At 44.8% G+C, this 20,757-nt stretch overlaps 1 protein-coding gene across 2 annotated transcripts in view; it reads right to left on the bottom strand.

Annotated features, from left to right (window-relative positions):
- Positions 1-6,658: 6,658 nt before the first annotated feature.
- MYH9 (myosin heavy chain 9) overlaps positions 6,659-20,757 on the bottom strand; it is an 807,001-nt gene continuing 792,902 nt past the window's right edge. For both annotated transcript variants that reach the window (XM_033935132.1, XM_033935133.1), the window contains exon 41: positions 6,659-7,920. In XM_033935132.1, the coding sequence (XP_033791023.1) occupies positions 7,806-7,920 (115 nt within the window). In that variant the 3' untranslated portion in view covers positions 6,659-7,805. The remainder of the gene's footprint in view (positions 7,921-20,757) is intronic.

Below are 20,757 nucleotides of genomic sequence, written 5' to 3'. Positions count from 1 at the left end.
TTGGCCTACACAGCCGATGATGTCACACTGAGCCAAAGGTATATAATGGGGTGCTTCAAAGTATTGAGCTGAGCTCGTTATCAGAAGGCCAGCATTTTGGCAACTATAACGACCTCCCGCTAACGCAACTGTTAACGCAAGCAATTATGCTTTATTCTTTTGAGTTTCATAATGAAAAAATATAAACAATAACTACAAAAAAATTATGTTTTGGTAAAACCTTGCGTTAGTGTCATTTCCATGTTTTTTGTTATTTTTCACACCTTGAGTGAAAGCTAGCAGCTTAATTGCCAACTGCAGCTTTATGAGTGCGCAGGCGTCCAATGCCTATGCTCAAGTCCCAATCCCCTTTCCCTAATTTCACTATCCAGCTTATTCTCTCTCTTCTTACCCCTCTCCCCACCCTATTATCAGATTCCTCTCTTTCCACACCCCCCCTCCCTGTTGTTTTTGCTGTTGTCATTCTTCTGCAGCAAGCCCTGCAGACATGTCCAGTCATTGTCTAATTGGTCTTGCCCAAACATGTCATAGGGGGCGGCACCTGCCAAAGAGCACAGAAAGCGCTACTTAATCTCAGTGCAACCTTCGACACCATTGACCATCACCTCTTCATTATACGACTCGCCGAGATTGGCATCCAAGCTGTTGCATTGCACTGGTTTACTTCCGTCTTAAGTAACAGAACCCAAAGTGTACTAAAGGGCTCAACCCTGCCAAAACCAATCAAATATGGAGTGCCACTGTCCCCTCTCTTATTCAACCTCTACCTTAAATCCGTCCTAGATATAGCGCACAAACACCAAATTTGGATCCACTCCTTTGTTGATAATATCCAACTATACCTTCCTTAGGGAAGAGATGTGACTCCCAGATTGCGAAACTCATCCACTGTCTAATGGAAATCAAAACCTGAATATCTATTAATAAACTGCAACTAAACGCCTCTAAAACAGTACTTTGGATCCACAAAGATCAGTGTACCTACACCCGTCCTCTCTTAACTGGGAAACCACTGGGAATACTTCTTGAGGAAACCTTTCACTCTTACCACATGTCCCAGATATTTTCCAGAGCTGTCGGAGATAGTAAGTAGAATGAGGAGAAGACTAAGAATCTACTTCTCCAAAACTGACTTCACCCATTTTCTCTATGCCTATGTCCTGTCCCGCATGGACTACTTTAATGCATTATTCAACAGATTGACAGCAAAAAATAGCGCCTATAATGCGTACAAAACAGGGCAATTAGACTCCCCAAAAAACCTCCATGCCCGTGATTGTCTCAGAAGCACTACCCATTACCAAATGTATCTTCAAGGGCCTAGTAATAACATACAAGTCCCTACTCAACATGGCACCCAGCTACATATTAACCAAACTTCCTCCATATGAACCAAACAGACCACTCTGCTCCCAGGAGAAAATACATTTGCAAATACCTCCTGATTGTGCCCTCCAACTCCCAAGCACCAGATGCCGTTCCTACTCCCACTTCCTACCAAGTTATTGAAATCAACTGCCTCCTCACATCATATCCTTCAAAGGGCTTCAGGAAAGCAATAAAAACTTACCTCTTCCCATAAATCCAGTCACTCCCTTCAACCTTATGTATTTTAATGTACACTGAACTAGATTCACTCTGGTTGTTAACTGAAGACGGAAATAACCATATGCAATTCCGGAACTTGGAGGTGCAGCTGCATGGATGTGTAACTGCTGAGCTCCCACTCCTAGCATCTTTAGAGCATTTTTAAAAGAGATTTAAAATTTTCCCTCAGAAGCTGATATCTCTAACTCTTCTCAACAATGACTTCTAGCAAACAAACCAAGATTGAGGTGACTTCAAACCCTGGAATAAAGGCAAAAGGCAGAATCAACCACGCCTTCTAAGGTCTTTTTACCTTTAGATGCCCTGGATATGATTGAGATCTTAGAGGAACTAAAAAGTATTAAAACAATGATTGCAACAAATACTGAACAGTTGACAAACTTAGAGCAAAAGATGGATGTGGTAAGCAGCAGAGTGAAGCAACTAGAAACCAGGGTTGAGAAAATTGAAATGGAACAGATACAATTTAAAGAGGATCATAAAGCTATTCATGATCTGGAAAAAAGGATGGTGGATATGGAGAACAGATCACGTAGAAATAATTTAAGAATTTTGGGTTTGGCTGAGGGAATTGAAAGAAAGAATGCGATAGCCTTTTTGGAGGAGAATATACCAAAAATACTCCCCCTCAGACTAAAGGGCACACAGAGTACCAGGGAGAAGGGCCAACGGAGAGTCAGGTCCTAGACCACTAATTTTTTGTGTACTGCGTTTTCAACATGTGTTGGAAATATTAAAAATGGCAAATAGAAACCTGACTTATAAAGACTCAAAAATCCTGTTTGTTCTGGACTTTGCAAGGGAAACAGTAAATATATGTAGACAATTTCTATCAATGAGGTCAAAACTACAGGAGATTGGAGCAAGGTATGGACTTTATTACCCTGGTTTAATGCGGATCACATACAAAGGTAAATCTTTTCAATTTGATGATCCTGATAAACTAAAAGAATTTTTGGAGAAGCAAGGAACACCAATGAACTGACTCTACTGTCCTGTGAGTTATAGGATGGCTACCTGAGCAAAATTTTTAGGTTTATTTAATGTGAGTTTATAAATAAATATAACTTTGATTTGTGCAATTTATTTTTGATTTTAATAAAAACAACTAACGGATTCTCTGAGCTTACAATTGCCATGGAACAGAAGATATCGAGGGCAGTATAATTACCTTTGAATAAGCCATTGATTGGATAGGAATCGATCTCAGCTTCATTCTTGGCAAATGCCAGGTTAGCACATAAGCACATAAGCATGGCCTCTGCCGAGTCAGACCATAGGTCCATCATGCCCAGCAGTCCGCTCCCGCGGCGGCCCCCCAGGTCAATGACCTGTAGTGATCTATTACTCAAGAGCATTTTGTCTTGTATAGTAACCCTCTAATTGTACCCCTGGATTCCCTTTCCCCTCAGGAATTCGTCCAATCCCTTTTTGAAACCCAAAACCGTACTCTGCTCAACCACCCCCTCTGGAAGCGCATTCCAGGTGTCCACCACCCTCTGGGTGAAGAAGAACTTCCTAGCATTTGTTCTAAACCTATCTCCCTTCAATATTTTTGAGTGTCCTCTAGTTCTTGTTGCCCCCGCCAGTCTGAAGAATCTGTCTCTCTCTACCTTCACTATACCCTTCATGATCTTATAAGTTTCTATCATATCCCCTCTAAGTCTCCTCTTTTCCAGGGAAAAGAGCCCCAACTTCTCCAGCCTCTCAGCATACGAGAGGTTTTCCATGCCCTTTATCATTTTTGTCGCTCTTCTCTGGACCCTCTCGAGTATCGCCATATCTTTCTTTAGGTACGGCGACCAGTACTGGACGCAGTACTCCAGATGTGGTCGCACCATTGCCCTGTACAGCGGGAGGATAACTTCCTTGGTTCTGGTAGTGATACCTTTTTTGATAATGCCCAACATTCTGTTCGCCTTTTTTGAGGCCGCTGCGCATTGTGCTGCCGGTTTCATTGTTTTATCCACCAAAACCCCCAAGTCCTTTTCTAGGTTGCCTTTTCCCAATGTCATCCCCCCCATCATGTAGTTGTACATCAGGTTCCCTTTCCCTATGTGCATAACTTTACATTTCTCCACATTAAAACTCATCTGCCATTTATCTGCCCACTCACTCAGTTTGTCCAGATCCCTTTGGAGTTTTTTACATTCCTCTACAGATCTAACCTTACCGGAGAGTTTTGTGTCATCCGCAAATTTTATAACTTCACACTTTGTCCCTGTTTCCAAGTCATTAATAAATATATTGAATAGCTGCGGTCCCAGCACTGACCCTTGTGGGACGCCACTTGTGACCCCTTTCCAGTCAGAATAGTGTCCCTTTACTCCTACCCTCTGTTTCCTGTTTGCCAACCAGTTTTTGATCCATCTGTGTATGTTAGAATGGGACTGTTCCCTCCCACTCGAGTGTCCTCCATTCAGAGCACACGTTTTAAGATGCTGGAGACATCAGAGGAAGGAGAATGTGAGTGATCAGCCACTGCGATAATAGTAATGACTGGGTCTTTGTTGATGGATACAGTCCTGAGTCGAAAAGTATTAAAAATGGCTATTAAATATGGGAGTTTGAGCCCTTCCTTGCTCTGCCGAACTTATTTTCACTATCTTTTGGGTATTTGCGCAATATCACCTGGACTCTGTCAAATCTGTGTCGGAACAAGAACCCATTTTAGTATTTTAGTCTGGGGAACAACCGCACCAGAAGCCCCCTGCAGCCGTCATGGCTGGACTACCGCGACAAGTGGCTGCCGGATTCGCACTCAGCAGCGCACCTCCCCTCACTTGCCCAAGAGCGATCTGCTTTGTGCCTACCGGGACCTCAATTTCAAGGACCTGTACACGGGGTCCGGCTTGTCCCTGCACTGTCTGCCCTCCTGAGAGCTGGACGAGTGGAGGCTGCACCAAACATTTTATTGTTGTTGGGCAAGATCAGAGAGTCACAGTTCATCCGGGTGTGGTGTTCATCCTGGGTTCCCACTGACTGCCATTGATTTCTTGCCGGTCATGGACATATTTGCAGTTTTTGTAATGTCAGCTGTGGATCGGAGTCTGTCTGTTGACGTGCAGCGATGGGTGATATGTGCGTTCCGGATGCCAATGCTTGAGAGCCAATTTCATTTCCTAATGCATCTGAGGTTTCGAGTGACATCAGGAATCTTGTTTTCAATTGAGCTTTGGCTCTTGTGACGTCAGCCTCTGTGGTATTGCCTTGGGCAGTTGTCTGGACTTGGTTCGGGGCAGCCTTGGTGAGATCGCCAGCAGCTGCAGACTGTGATGTGGTGTGGATGCCGAAAAGTCCTGAGTCAGAGTGGTTGGCATTGAACGATGAGGAATCGGGGGGCTGACTAGTTTTGGCTACACTCTGTGCCAGTTTGCTTCCGACACCGTTCCCTCTCTTTGTGGAGGGTCCTGCACCTGGAACATGCTGAAGGATACTAAAAGTATTGGCCTCTTCACTTCCTGTTAAGCTCCTTTAGATAGTGGCAACGTGGACCAGGTTCTCGCCGTTTTGTGTGTGCACTTTGGCTCGCCTTTTTGCCAGCAGACAACTTTTCCTTTAGAAGAGAAAGGGCTACATCTGTCATGCCGAGTGGAAATGGAAAAAAAAAAATGGAGATAATGATTATGCTTAAGGTGGAAAGGAGGACTCGGTGTATGGTTGACTGAAGCATATATACATGAGCTTGAAAGGGCACTTCCAGATCGCCAGCCTGCAGCTGATAATACCAGTGCGTCTGCATTGGTCTGTGTCCATGGAGAACAGAATTTATTACTGTATTGAAGAAAATCTTTAGTAATCCAAGAGTCAGAGAAGTATAGTTTTCACTTGCACATATCATAAAAATAATCTCAGTTCAACAAGTTTTTGAAAGAAGCATTTAAATATGAATAACTTGGGCTACCATTTTTGAAAAAAGTCTATTTTATTCCACTGTAATCCATGCTGCCAGTGCTGTTTGTGGTCTACAGGAAGTGTCCTGCACGCGCTGCAGTTCATTTTGTTTTGGAGAATAAACCAGGAAAAACTAAGGAAATAATTCTATTTGGAATCGGATGGAATACAGTGCTCTACTACATCATCAATAATAACCAGACTATTTTCTCCCCTACCCCCCATTTAATATAGAGGTCTAAGGAAGAGACCAATTCCAATATGATATTATACTTTGTTATATTATTTTTCTAGTTTGAAACTTTTCAAGGTTGTAAATGGCTTTGTATTCTAGAACAAAAAAACCAAACTGGGGAAACTCAATACTCAAACTCCAGTTTCATCACAATACAGGCTGACCAAATTTTGGTTTGGCTCCAAAACCAACCCAAAATCTGAATTTGGTCTTTTTCTAGTTTCAGCTGAAAATGTTGGGTTTTTAATTTCAACTGAAAATGTACCGTGTGGTGGTCTAGTGGCTAGTTGAGGCAGGAGAAATCTCTAGATGCTTGTGTCCATGCTGTCTCCAATGGCTGCCATGAACTCCATTTACAATCTCACAAAGCTGCCATTGGTGGTCGTGGCAGCCATTTTGAGATTGGAGCCAGCTTGGGCAGGAGTAAGGGAAGGGGAACCGATAAGGACTTAAGATAAGTGATGCACTTCTTAATCCACATATAAGCTATATTTAAGCTATAAATTATTCATAAGTTATTTATATAAAAAGAAAAGAAAAAGCTTAAAATTACAAAGTTAATACTATCCAAGTGTGGGGAATAATGAAGAATTCCTAGCACCACCAACTCATTTTGAAGAAGTGGAATCAGAATTCCCTTTGGATTGTATATTATGTTCTGAGCGAAACTGTTTGTTCAGGTTAATTTAGGACATACAAGATCAGTTTCAGACACTGAACCCTATGCCAAAGTTTTTTTTATTTTTTGTGCAAAGTTAGAACAGACAGCAACATAGTAGCTTGCGTTACTTTGTTAAACTATTTGGGAATAGTGGAACATTCTGGAAAACAAACTTCCTTGATTAATTATTGCTGCTGAAAATGTACTTTATATACTACCCTTCCCCTCCCCAAGACAGATGATCAGATCTAGAAGCCACGATAGCTTTAGGTATATATTTAATTTATTTTTGTTCATAGGAAAGTTTAAACAGAATATACACACTTTTGAGAGTAGAGATACAGCCAGTAACCAGTGTACAATATAAAAAAAACTATATATAACTGTGGTTCTAAAGAGAATGGCAGTGGTAAAGATCTCTCAACATTTTTATTTCAAGATTACATAAGATCTTTAAGAAATATCTGTGAATAGTAAGGTTATACTGTGGTGCACTAAGGCTAGTCTCCAGTTATATATCACTATGGCTTTAGATTTATTTTGCTTTAGGTAAGATACACATGAATAAAGTACACAAGGCTCATAACGTAAAAAAGTATTCTGAATATGCTGTGATCTCATAGCGTGCATCTCCAAAAGTGTTTTAAGCAACTAATTTGAGCCAAAAATAAGTCATTGCATCTCCTATCCTATTTCATTCTAACTGCTAGGCCATTTTACCTTGTGCTAAAAACCCCCTTTTAATCAGAATACAGTGAAAATGACATTGCACTTGATTTAATTTAAAAGAGACACCAAAGAAGATGGCTATAACAAGCTCAAAACTTATTTGGCAAACATGATGGCTATCTGTTCCTGAGGACCAATGCTCCTCTTCCAAGGAGACAATTACCACAGCAAATTACCCATCGATCCCATAGCCCCAATAGATAAGACCTTTTCTAACAGTCTCAAAAAGAGCAGAGAAAAAAACTATAGGATTCATGATTGCCCGAAGCAGTTAGAAACTGTGCATTCAAAATAATGAAATTCAAGGTAGAAAAATTCTACGATACTCCCCATACCTTCCCAAACAGAACAGCTCCCATCTAGCCACAGTAGATATGCAGATACATACTTCAAATCGTATTTCGATTTTTTTAAAAGTTATGTCACAGCTAGAACAGAAGTTTGGGAGCAATAAATTTTGTTTTACCAATGGAACAATCTATGTATAACACAGATAAGGGAACATGGGAATTCCATATTTTGTCCTGTGCAATGAGAACAGGGTTTTCCAGATGTCCTCTTTAGCTGAACAGGAAAGAAGCAATAGCCACGAGACTTCATCCTCTCCTCTGAAACGCTTCTATTTAGTAACTTGTTACACTGCGTGTGTTAAGTGTGGGAGATAGAGGAATTGAAGACTTATTCAGTAGCTTTGGCATCTCCCACATCTGCTTTGCCATCCACATCCTCATCTGAGCCATCATCTGCACCCTTTCTGACAATCCGTCGAGTGAACAGTGGCACATCTCCACGTCTAGAAGTGAATGAGAGAAATAGAAGCAGATTTGGGTTAAATTACTGTCACATATAAGGAAGACAGTTTACAGAATCAAATGTCCACACTTACATTAAGAATATAAGCCTTGGACAGACCCAGGGTGGATTTGATTTAAGTCAAATCGATTTAAATCACTAGTCACAAAGACTTGATTTAAATCATGGGTTTTCTACAGACTCATTTTTGCTGGTATACTTTTTATATTTACAACCAGATGTCATCAGAATAGGCCAGTTCTTGATATACTCAAAACATTCCACTAGAGCAGTGTTCTTCAACTTTTTTACACCTATGGACCGGCAGAAATAAAATAATTATTTTGTGGACCGGCATCGTCCATGGACCGGCAGTTAAAGAACACTGGGCTAAGTTGTGGGCCAGACCCCACCCATCTCTACCCAATTTCCACCCCCAGACCCCGCCTCCATAATAGTACTATTTTTTCCATTCATTTTTCACAGATACACAATATAATCTTATTAACAACACATAATGGTTAATCACAAAATTAAACTACACAAAGCACACTGACAGCAGATGTAAATTCTCAAAATTGACATAATTCAATCACTAAATTAAAAAATAAAATCATTCCCCCCTACCTTTGTTGTCTCCCTCCCTCCATGCTATGCCTTACCTTCTGGCCTGCTCCCGCCTGGCCATTTTATACCACCCCCGATGTTATCTTCAGGCTGGCTCCCTCTTCCTCACCGATGCAGTGCATAAAGCTGCGGGCAGAGGCTCCTTGTGCGTCCCGTGCTTCATCTGGAAGCCTTCCCTCTGATTTTGCAACGTCAGAGAGAAGGCTTCCGGTTCAGCCGCAGGACGCGCGTAGGAGCCACTGCCCATGGCTTTGTGCACTGAATCAGTGAGGAAGGAGCTGGCTCGAAGATAATGCCACATTGATCGCATCATGGACTGGCAGAAATAATGCCCAAAGCAGTTGAAGAACACTGTTTTGGGCCTGATGCACTTGTTGGCCCTGTGGACAGGCAGGAAATTTCTGTGGACCGGCACCAGTCCACGGACCGGTGGTTGAAGAACACTGCACTAGAGTTCCATTCTTTTCAAAGCTGCTGCAGCAAATGATTGTTACAGAAGTATTTTGTAATTTCACCTAATTAGTTTTTATTTCTAGGACACTGAAGTCTTTGGCTAGGAGGTGAGCACTGTCGTAAGCCTGAAGTCATTATGCCATTGTATAGATCCATGGTGAGGCCCCACCTGGAATACTGTGTGCAATTCTGGAGGCCGCATTACCGTAAGGATGTGCTGAGACTGGAGTCGGTCTCGGGACTCAAGGATCTCCCGTACGAGGAACGGCTGGATAAGTTGCAGCTGTACTCACTCGAGGAACACAGAGAGAGGGGTGACATGATCGAGACATTCAAGTATCTCACGGGCCGCATTGAGGTGGAAGAAGATATCTTCTTTTTCATGGGTCCCGCGGCAACAAGGGGGCATCCGTGGAAAATCAGGGGCGGGAAACTGCACGGGGACACCAGGAAATTCTTTTTCACTGAAAGGGTGATTGATCACTGGAATAGTCTTCCACTTCAGGTTATTGAGGCCAGCAGCGTGCCTGATTTTAAGGCCAAATGGGATAGACACGTGGGATCTATTCACAGAGAAAGGTAGGGGAGGGTCATTGGGATGGGCAGACTAGATGGGCCGTGGCCCTTATCTGCCATCTATTTCTATGTTTCTAAGCTTGGTATTCTCTTCATGCTCTTCTAAATTTAATCTCATCTTGAATACATTTGCTGCATTGTCTCTGACTAAATTGTTACCAGACATTTGAATTTTTGTCTGTATTTTATTATAGCTTTTGTTGCTACTTCCTGTAAGTATTCTGATGTATGTGCATTTCCTGAGATCACAGGCAACAGAACATGGGGGCGGGGGGCAGGGCCTCCCCCCAAATTGCCAGTAATACTGTAACAGGGCTAACGGGGATTTTGTGGGGAATAGAAACACCTCTTGCGAGGCTGTAGCAAAGTATTCAGACAGGCAGCTCTCTCATGGGAGCGGCATTTTGCTATCGGCCAGCGTGCCTGCTGGTTGGCTCTCTGTCATGTCCCTTCCTCATCTACTCCTCCCCCCCACCTGCTGCATATCTACCTTAATTTTTTTGTAAAAGCACAGTGCCGTCCTGCCGCTGACACCAGTGTCTTCTCTCCACTGCAGCCAGCCCCGCGGAAACAGGAAGTTGTCAGAGGGTGTGGGCTGCAGTGGAGAGAAGATGCTGGAGACGGTGGCACAGAAATTTTACAATAAATTTAAAGTATACATGCCGGAGAGGGAGGGGGAGAGAAGGAGGACTAGATGTCAGGGAAGGGATGCAGCAGAGAAAGCCGACCAGCAGATATGCTGGCCAGTAACAAGATGCTGTTTCCATCGGAGTTCCGCCTAGAAATAAGACCCCACCCGAGACATTTCAGATTTGGGGGAGGAGTAGAAGGTACAGAGGAAGCGATATAGGACTTGAGGGAGGGAGTGAAGGATGGGAGAGATGTTGGACTCAAATGAGGGAAGGAGGAAGAGATGTGAGACTCAGGAATGGGGAAAGGGAGGGAAGGAAAGATGTCTGAGGGACAGGGAGAGATGGACTGGGAGAAATGTTTGACTATTTTATCATTTTAGAACATAAGCAAAAGTGCTGGCCAAAACTAGCAAAACTTGCACAGGGTATCTTGAATATTCCTGCTACCAGCAAGCCTTCTAAGAGCATAATTTTTCTACAATTTCCTTCCTCGATTTGGTTATTAAAAAGGGCACTTATTTTATTAATTCATTGTATAGAAATGCTTTTCTACACTTTGAGTTTCCATAATCATTTATTAAAGAAAAATCTACCATACTGCTAGTTTCTGAGATTAAAGAAGATCTGCTGAGAACATGATGATTTTGAATGTAAATCAGTTGGTCTATACAACAGATTTAAGAACAGAGGGTATCCCCACAAATGTATTATAGATGTTTACAACAGGGCGCGTTCTACACATAGAGATCTGTTACTTACACATAGTGAACCAAAAGTACCACCAGACATTATTTGCACCCTCAAATTTTCTCATTTAGCCAGTGACATTCAGAAAATAATAAGAAAGAATTGGCAAATATTAGAGGGGCATCAGTGTTTCAGAGATAAAAACTTCATAGTCGCATAGTTCTTCAATCGCTGGTCCGCAGGAAATTTCTGCCGGTCCGCGCAGGGCCGAAAAGATTAAGGTGACCATAGGTCCCATTTTCAGGCCCTGTCCCTACCTGTCGTGCACAAAAAAAAAAAGCAAGCCTCCCTCCTTCCTTTCATCCGGTCCGCTGCTATCTTACCGTCCTGCTGCTGCTGCTGCTAAAGCCGACAGGAAGTCTTCTTTCCGACGTCAATTCGGAAAAGGACGTTCTGGGCCAGCCAATTGCTGCCTGGCTGGCCCAGAACGTCCTTTCCGACGTCAGAATTGACGTATGAAAGAAGACTTCCTGTCTGCTTTTGCAGAAGCAGCAGGGCGGTAAGATAGCAGCCGACCTGGGGAAAGGAAGGAGAGGGGCTTTTTTTTGCACGTGACAGGGAGGGAAGGAGGTAGGCAGGCTGGCTTTAGCCAGGGAGAGAGGTAGACAGGCAGGCAGGCTGGCTTCGGGGGTGGGACAAAGTGCCAGTGAGAGGGACATAGGAAGGAGGCACTAAGGACATGGGAAGAAGGCACTGGGGGCACTAAAGACATGGGAAGGAAAGAGGGAGGGAATAGAAAGGGACAATTCTTGGGCCCGAGTGCAGAAAGAAAGAAATGAAAGAAAGGATACACAGACAGAAGGAAACGCAACCAGAGAATCATGAAATCACCAGACAGCAAAGGTAGGAAAAGTGATTTTATTTTCAATTTAGTGATCAAAACGTGTCAGTTTTGAGAATTTATATCTGCTGTCTATATTTTGCACTATATTTGTCTATTTTTCTATAGTTACTGAGGTGACCGAGCTCGCAGAGATGGGGCAGAAACGGGGTTTTAAAATTTTAGTCCTAGTAGTTTGCCAGTCCACAAAATAATTCTTTTATTTCTGCCGGTCCACGGGTGTAAAAAGGTTGAAAAACACTTTTCTAGACAAAAAAAAATCTAAAGGAACATATGGAACCTTCTATATTTCCCCATCCATATGAGGATACATCAGTATTTTTGGGACATTGTAAATGTGAGAGATGTAAGCACTGACTAGAGATTGCAGAGTCCACACATCTTCAGATAAATAGGAGATTCATACTTGGACACAACTCAGATTGTAACACCACACAAGTTGTCTATGCAGTGTTATGTCCTTGCAATTTGATTTATATTGGTAAGACAAAACGTTTAGTTAAAACATGTCTGATAGAACAGTGTTTCTCAACCTTTTCAAGCCAAGTATCCCCTAAGCCTAACAAATACCGAGTACCCTGTTCATGCTCCGCCCCAGACCTGTCCAAACTCCACCCCCATAATAGTACTAACTGTAATGACATGTCTATTTATTTTTATAAACAGACCTGCCCTGATTCCACCCCCATAATAGTACTAATTGTAATGCCATTGTTTCTATTTATTTTTATAAACAACCAATCTCAGTCAAGGTCTTGGTTTCTTATAAACTTCTTCCATTTATTTTTAATATACAAAACAATACTATAACCTTATTAACAATACATAATGGTAGCCACAAAAACCTTATTAACAATACAGAATGGTAACCACAAAATTAAACTACATATCAAAAACAGTTATGTTTCACTCCCATAAAGTAAACTGCCTGGCCTTTTGACAGCTGGTGTGTTCTTATTGATCATAGTGACAAGTCAGATTCCTTTTTTAATTTTCCCAGAGAAATAAAAGATAACTTGATCGGTCACTATAGGCAAGTTCTCTCACACATCTCTCCCTCCATCACTATGTACATTATTCCCCCACCTTGCATCCCCTTCAGTCTGTCCCTCTGTTCCCTCTCCACCACCATATTCAACTCAATAAACAATCTGTGGAATTTCTTGTCAAATTATCCATCCATGGCATGTCCCCTAACACAAATGGCACTTAAACCACAGCAGAACCAATTTTAATTTCCACTGTGGCTCCTTGTGACTTTGGGCAAGTGACTTAACCCTCCATTGCCCCAGATATAAAACTTGGATTGAAAGTCCACTAACGACAGAGGAAGTACCTGTATGTAATATCAATATGCAAACCACTTCAGCTGCAATGTAACACAAAGCTGTTTCTAGTAGTACCAAATCAATTATTATCGAACCCTGAATGGTCGCAAAATATGTCACCTTTACTTGTCTGAACTGCACTTGCTCCTCCTTCAGTTTTCAGCCCCCTGCAGCACTCACACAATGGATGGCGCAAGCAGCAACACGCTGCACGTGGCTCAACTCTGATGTCGAAGAGAAGGCTTCTGGGTCTGCCACTTACGTGCAGCACCTGAATCGCTGTGTGTGTCGCCCACTGCAAGAAGCGCTGCCAAAGGCTGAAGGAGCGAGTGCGGCTCCAAGAAGGTTGTGGCGCGGGGGGAGGGGGGGTTGGGTGGCCAGGAACATGAGATCCTGGGCAGTGGCAGATGGACGGGCGGAAATTGACAGCCAGGCTGCGTACCCCCAACAGGCGGCCCGCGTACCCCCTAGGGTACGCATACCATGGGTTGAGAAACACTGTGATAGAACATCGAAGCTGCATTAGCAGTCATGTTTTAACAGCACCATTGGTTGAACATTGGATAAAAGGACATTTTGCATTGAGGATTTAAAATTTTTTGTGTTGAAAGTGATTAAGATTAGATGGAGAGGTGGAGATATAGATAATATACTTTGCAGAGAAGAACAAGAGTTCATTTTTCAGTTTAACACTAACACTTAATGGTCTTAATTTAGAAATAGACTATAGACTGTTTTTATGATTCTTTAAAACTCTTTTTTTAACCTCTTAATCTTGATATCAGTATGCCAAAATCTGTACATATGATACATTTCTTTTGTGCTCTTAATTCCCTTTTGTGATTTTCAGTTTCTGACCCCTTTTTTATATTATAATTGTTGACATTTTTTTTTACCAACCTACATGATTGTTTATATATCATTTTGTGTTGTATACTTTTTCTCACCACATTCCCTTATGGAGAATGTAATTTATCTCAGGACAAGCAGGCAGCATATTCTCCCGGTTTACTGTGGCTGCGGCCATCTCTCTTCTGTCCCGGCCTCTCCCCGGGTTTCCTAAGTACTTCTCCTGCGGTCGAGTTGTCTCTATTCCTGACTGCACCGCTGGTATTCTCTGACTGGGTGCGGCTCACCCGATGGCCTCCTGTCTTCGTTGTGCCGTGCTTAGACCTTCGGCCCTTCGGCGACGTAGGCCCAGGATTGCGGAGCTTTTTGCCATGGAACCTGCTCCTGCTTCGACCCGGTCTCGACATCGGCCTCGTAGATCTCGGCCCCGGGCTGTGCCTCGCGGGTTTCATCTTTGGGTAAGTCTCTTCTTTCTTTTCTAGGTGCGTTACCTCGGTAACGCCGCCGGCTGAGTCTCAGGCATTCTAGGCATCGAGTGCAGTCGTGCCAACCTCTACAAGACCTTCGAAGCGTGCCTCCTTTTATGGGAATACTCATCCTCGAGGTTGCCCTCTATGGAGTACACTGCTGCACCTCTCTTACCAGTTCATTGGTATGGTGCCACCTCCCGAGGCCTTGATGGCTTGGGCTGAGCGATGTCGGCTGAGGCTTGGTGCCTCGACGTCGACTGAGGCTTGGTGCCTCGACGTCGACTGAGGCTTGGTGCCTCGACGTCGACTGAGGCTTGGTGCCTCGACGTTGACTGCGGCCTTGTGCTTCGGAGTCGCCTAAGGCTTTATGCCCTTACCGTCGCCTGAGGCTTTCTGCCTCGCCCTTGACTGAAGCTTTGGGCCTTGACCTTGAAGGAGGCCTTGTGCCTTGACGTCGACCTTGTACCCCAACGTTGTCTGGGGCTTTGTGCTTCGACGTCGACTGAGGCTTTGTGCCTCGATGTCCACTGAGGCTTTGTGCTGAGGCGTTATGCCTCGACATCGACTGAGGCCCTGTGCCTCGCTGTCGACTGGGGCTTTGTGCCTCGCTGTCGACTGGGGCTTTGTGCCTCTGTGTTGACGGGGGCTTTGTGCCCCGTTCTTGACTGCCGCCTTGTGCCGCACCGGCGAGGGCTCTGTGCCTCAACGTCCCTGGGGGCTTTGCGACTCACTGTTGACTGGGGCTTGGTGCCTCGGCGTCCACTGGGGATGGTGCGGTATCATCTGCGGCTTTGTGCCTCGCTGTCTCCGGTTCCTGTTCGGGATTCCGGGGTCCCCACCAGTGCGGAGTTTCCTCTCCTGGAAGTCTCTCTCTTCGCTCCGGCTTCTTTGTTTCAGGCGGCCGCTGACGCCTTTGATTGTCCTCGAGGGTCCCAGCTTTTGTGCTCGCCGTGCGTCATCTCGCTTGGCTCCGAGTGTGGCTGTTGATCCGAACCTCCAGGATCGTCTTGCCACTCCCCCTTGCGAGGGTACTGTGCTTTTTGTTGTCTCCATTGAAGTGGCCGCTGCGCTGCTCTCAGCCCATGACTGGTCTCTGGGGCGCCTTATGCCACTGACTCTCCGGTCCGGCGGTATAGTTTTCCTCTCCAGAGGTACTCTCGGGATGCCGCTCCTGTGTCTCTTGGCCTCCTTCGCAGGGGTCGCTGTGGCTGCTTTAGCGCTGAGTTCCAGTCCAGCCGCCGGCTGCGGCACTTCCTGGACCGTCTTTTGGCTTTTTCGGAATGGGCCTCCGGGCTCCTCTCCTCCTGGTGACTTCTCCTCTCCCTTCGGAGGAGCGTCTCCTTCTTTTCACACCTGGTGGGATAACCTTGTCTCTGACGGTTGGGCGTTCCCAGCCTCCGGGTAGGGTGCTCCCTGCCCTTTGGTCTCATACGCCGAGACTTTCCCCTTGGATGGTGCTCTTCGGGCCGGTCTCCGCTGCTCCTTCTGTGGCTGGGTGAGCGGTCGATGGGGTTCCTCCGGATCTGTTGCATCACGGGATTTTGCTCCCGGTATTTTCTGGTGCCCCGGAGGATGGGGGATCGGTGTCTGATCCTGGCCCCCCTCCCCCGTGCCCTACACTTATTTCTACCGGGCACGGTTCAGTTTGCTCACCCTTCCAGCGTTGTGCCCCCTCTTGGACGCAGGCTCCCCTCTTGGCTGTGCTCCCTGGACTTCGGGGAGGCGTGCACGCACTTTCCTATTCCCTGGCCTCAGGCCGGTTTCCGAGATTCCGGGAGGGGGATCTCCATCTCCAGTTTCTGTTCTCCCCTTGGCTTGGAGGCTTCTCCGGGGGTTTCACATCCTGCTTGGTTGTGGTTACAGCTACCTGCTGGCTTCTCGATGGATTCTCCGCTTTCAGGGGGAGACTTCCACTTGCAGTATCGGTTCCTCGATTCGAGCTTGCTTAGTCCCCAAGGGTTTTCACGAAGTGCCTCGTGGTGGTCACGGTGGCCCTGCGGTTGCAGGGCCTTCAGGTTTTCCTGTACCTCGACTTGGTTCACGGACTCACATGGGTGGGATATGGCTATACCGGGCTACAATCTACTACATCAGGACAGAGAGGGCAGGTTAGGAGGGGGGGATGCTGAAAGGAAATGGGGAAGAGAGAGTGGGGAGAAGACGCTGGCAGGGAAGAAGAGAGAGATGCCAGACTATGGGGGGAGCGGAGGGAAGAAGATGGGTGCCAGACCAATTTGGAAGGGGGGAGAAAGGGAGAGGCACAGTAGCAGAGCAAATGGAAGACGCAGAGAGAAGAAAGACAGTGGATGGAAGGAATTGAATGAGAACATGAGGAAAGCAGAAACCAGGCAACAGAGGTAGGAAAAGAATTCTATTTCTTTTTTTTTTTTGCTTCAGGATAAAGTAGTATATTAGTTGTGTTGATAAAAATTTATAAACATTAGAGGCTCTGGTAGAAACCCGTTTACAAAGTATGTTTTCTTCCCAATTAATATTTCCAAATTAATAAAGTCTTTTTGCTTATTTGTAAATGGGTTTCTACTAGAGCCTTTAATTCAGTAGCATAATTAAATGAAATAACTATTTCTGAAGTTTATAGGGAAGGGCGGGGACGGAGGGGATTCCTTATGGGGACGGGTAGGGACGGAGGGGATTCCTTGCGGGGATGGGTGGTATTCCTCATGGGGACAGGTGGGATTTCTGTCCCCACGCAACTCTCTAATCTAAACCCTCCCAGCCACTGAAGCCCTCTCCAGCCCATCCTCTCCCAAACGGACATATACAGACACAGACCATGCAATTCTGCCCAGTACTGGCCTTAGTTCAATATTTAATATTATTTTCTGATTCTAGATCCGGTGTTCATCCCACGCTTCTTTGAACTCAGTCACTGTTTTCCTCTCCACCACCTCTCTTGGGAGTGCATTCCAGGCATCCACCACCCTCTCCGTAAAGTAGAATTGCTCTTGAATCTACCACTCCTCAACCTCAAATTATGTCCTCTGATTTTACCATTTTCCTTTCTCTGGAAAAGATTTTGTTCTATGTTAATACCCTTCAAGTATTTGAATGTCTGAATCATATCTCCCCTGTCCCTCCTTTCCTCTAGGGTATACATATTCAGGGCTTCCAGTCTCTTCTCATACGTCTTCTAGTGCAAGCCTCCTATCATTTTCGTCGCTCTCCTCTGGACCGCTTCAAGTCTTCTTATGTCCTTCGCCAGATACGGTCTCCAAAACTGAACACAATACTCCAAGTGGGGCCTTACCAATGACCCGTACAAGGGCATCACCAATGACCTGTACAAGGGCATCAACACCTTCTTCCTTCTACTGGCTACGCCTCTCTTTATGCAGCCCAGCATCCTTCTGGCAGCAGCTACTGCCTTGTCACACTTTTTTCACCTTTAGATCTTCGGACACTATCACCCCAAGGTCCCTCTCCCCGTCTGTGCATATCAGCTTCTCTCCTCCAAGCATATACTGTTCCTTCTGATTATTAATCCCCAAATGCATTACTCTGCATTTCTTTGCATTGAATTTTAGTTGCCAGGCATTAGTAACATAGTAGATGATGGCAGATAAGGACCCGAATGGTCCATCCAGTCTGTCCAACCTGATTCAATTTAAATTTTTTTATTTTTTCTTCTTAGCTATTTCTGGGCAAGAATCCAAAGCTTTACCCTGTACTGTGCTTGGGTTCCAACTGCCGAAATCTCTGTTAAGACTTACTCTAGCCCATTTACACCCTCCCAGCCATTGAAGCCCTCCCCAGCCCATCCTCCACCAAACGGCCATATACAGACACAGACCGTGCAAGTCTGCCCAGTACTGGCCTTAGTTCAATATTTAATCTTATTTTCTGATTCTAGATCCTTTGTGTTCATCCCACGCTTCTTTGAACTCAATCACAGTTTTACTCTCCACCACCTCTCTCGGGAGCGCATTCCAGGCATCCACCACCCTCTCCGTAAAGTAGAATTTCCTAACATTGCCTTTGAATCTACCACCCCTCAACCTCAAATTATGTCCTCTGGTTTTACCATTTTCCTTTCTCTGAAAAAGATTTTGTTCTACGTTAATACCCTTCAAGTATTTGAACGTCTGAATCATATCTCCCCTGTCTCTCCTTTCCTCTAGGGTATACATATTCAGGGCTTCCAGTCTCTCCTCATACGTCTTCTGGCGCAAGCCTCTTATCATTTTCATCGCCCTCCTCTGGACCGCCTCAAGTCTTCTTACGTCCTTCGCCAGATACGCTCTCCAAAACTGAACACAATACTCAAAGTGGGGCCTTACCAATGACCTGTACAGGGGCATCAACACCTTCTTCTGACTACGCCTCTCTTTATACAGCCCAGCATCCTTCTGGCAGCAGCCACTGCCTTGTCACACTATTTTTTCACCTTTAGATCTTCGGACACTATCACCCCAAGGTCCCGCTCCCCGTCCGTGCATATCAGCTTCTCTCCTCCCAGCATATACGGTTCCTTCCTATTATTAATCCCCAAATGCATTACTCTGCATTTCTTTGCATTGAATTTTAGTTGCCAGGCATTAGACCATTCCTCTAACTTTTGCAGATCCTTTTTCATATTTTCCACTCCCTCTTCGGTGTCTACTCTGTTACAAATCTTGGTATCATCCGCAAAAAGGCACACTTTTCCTTCTATCCCTTCAGCAATGTCACTCACAAACATATTGAACAGGATTGGCCCCAGCACTGATCCCTGAGGGACTCCATTACTCACCTTTCCTTCCTTCGAGCAACTTCCATTAACCACCACCCTCTGGCGACTGTCCAACAGCCAGTTTCTGACCCAGTTCACCACTTTGGGTCCTAACTTCAGCCCTTCAAGTTTGTTCAACAGCCTCCTATGAGGAACTGTATCAAAGGCTTTGCTGAAATCCAAGTAAATTACATCTAGCATATGTCCTCGATCCAGCTCTCTGGTCACCCAATCAAAACATTCAATCAGGTTCGTTTGGCACGATTTACCTTTTGTAAAGCCATGTTGCCTCGGATCCTGTAACCCAGTAGATTCAAGGAAGTACACTATCCTTTCTTTCAGCAAAACTTCCATTATTTTTCCAACAACTGAAGTGAGGCTCACCGGCCTGTAGTTTCCTGCTTCATCCCTGTGACCACTTTTATGAATAGGGACCACATCCGTTCTCCTCCAATCCCTAGGAATCACTCCCGTCTCCAGAGATTTGTTGAACAAGTCTTTAATAGGACTTGCCAGAACCTCTCTGAGCTCCCTTAGTATCCTGGGATGGATCCCATCTGGTCCCATCGCTTTGTCCACCTTCAGTTTTTCAAATTGCTCATAAACACCCTCCTCCGTGAACAGCGCAGAATCTACTCCATTTTCTCGTGTAACTTTGCTAGACAATCTCGGTCCTTCTCCAGGATTTTCTTCTGTGAACACAGAAGTATTTGTTTAGCACATTCGCTTTCTCCTCATCACTTTCCACATATTGGTTCCCAGCATCTTTTAGCCTAGCAATTCCATTTTTCATCTTCCTCCTTTCATTAATATATCTGAAAAAATTTCTGTCTCCCTTTTTTACAATTTTAGCCATTTGTTCTTCCGCCTGTGCTTTCGCCAGACGTATCTCTCTCTTGGCTTCTCTTATGCTTCTTTCCTGTTTAGAGTATTCATTTTCTCTTCACTTTCCCCTTTTTAAGGCTGAGAAGTGCAATGTGTGCCATAGAACATTCCTCTAACTTTTGCAGATCCTTTTTCATATTTTCCACTCCCTCTTCGGTGTCTACTCTGTTACAAATCTTGGTATCATCTGCAAAAAGGCACACTTTTCCTTCTAACCCTTCAGCAATGTCACTCACAAACATATTGAACAGGATCGGCCCCAGCACCGAATCCTGAGGGACTCCACTACTTACCTTTCCTTCCTCCAAGCGACTTCCATTAACCACCACCCTCTGGCGTCTGTCCAACAGCCAGTTTCTAACTCAGTTCACCACTTTGGGTCCTAACTTCAGCCCTTCAAGTTTGTTCAACAGCCTCCTTTGAGGAACCGTGTCATTCTCTAAGAGAAAACTCACGGGTACGGGAATGGAAAAATTGATTTCTTGCAGGGACGGGACAAAATTGTCCCCGTGTCATTCTCTAATTGTTATGGTTTTTGTCACTGGTATATATTGATGTCACCAATATCATAGTGTTTTATTCTATCCCCCTCTTCTACGAAACTGCACTAGCGTTTAACGCAGAGAGCCGAGCTGAATGGCCAGTGCTGCTCCCAACGCTCATTGAATTCCTACGAGCGTCGGGAGCAGCGCAGGCCATTC

Source organism: Geotrypetes seraphini, chromosome 2 (genome assembly GCF_902459505.1).
Source record: "Geotrypetes seraphini chromosome 2, aGeoSer1.1, whole genome shotgun sequence".
NCBI classification, from domain to species: Eukaryota; Metazoa; Chordata; class Amphibia; order Gymnophiona; family Dermophiidae; genus Geotrypetes; species Geotrypetes seraphini.
The sequence above is the reverse complement of the archived record's forward strand: the minus strand, read 5'-3'. Positions and strand labels throughout refer to the sequence as shown.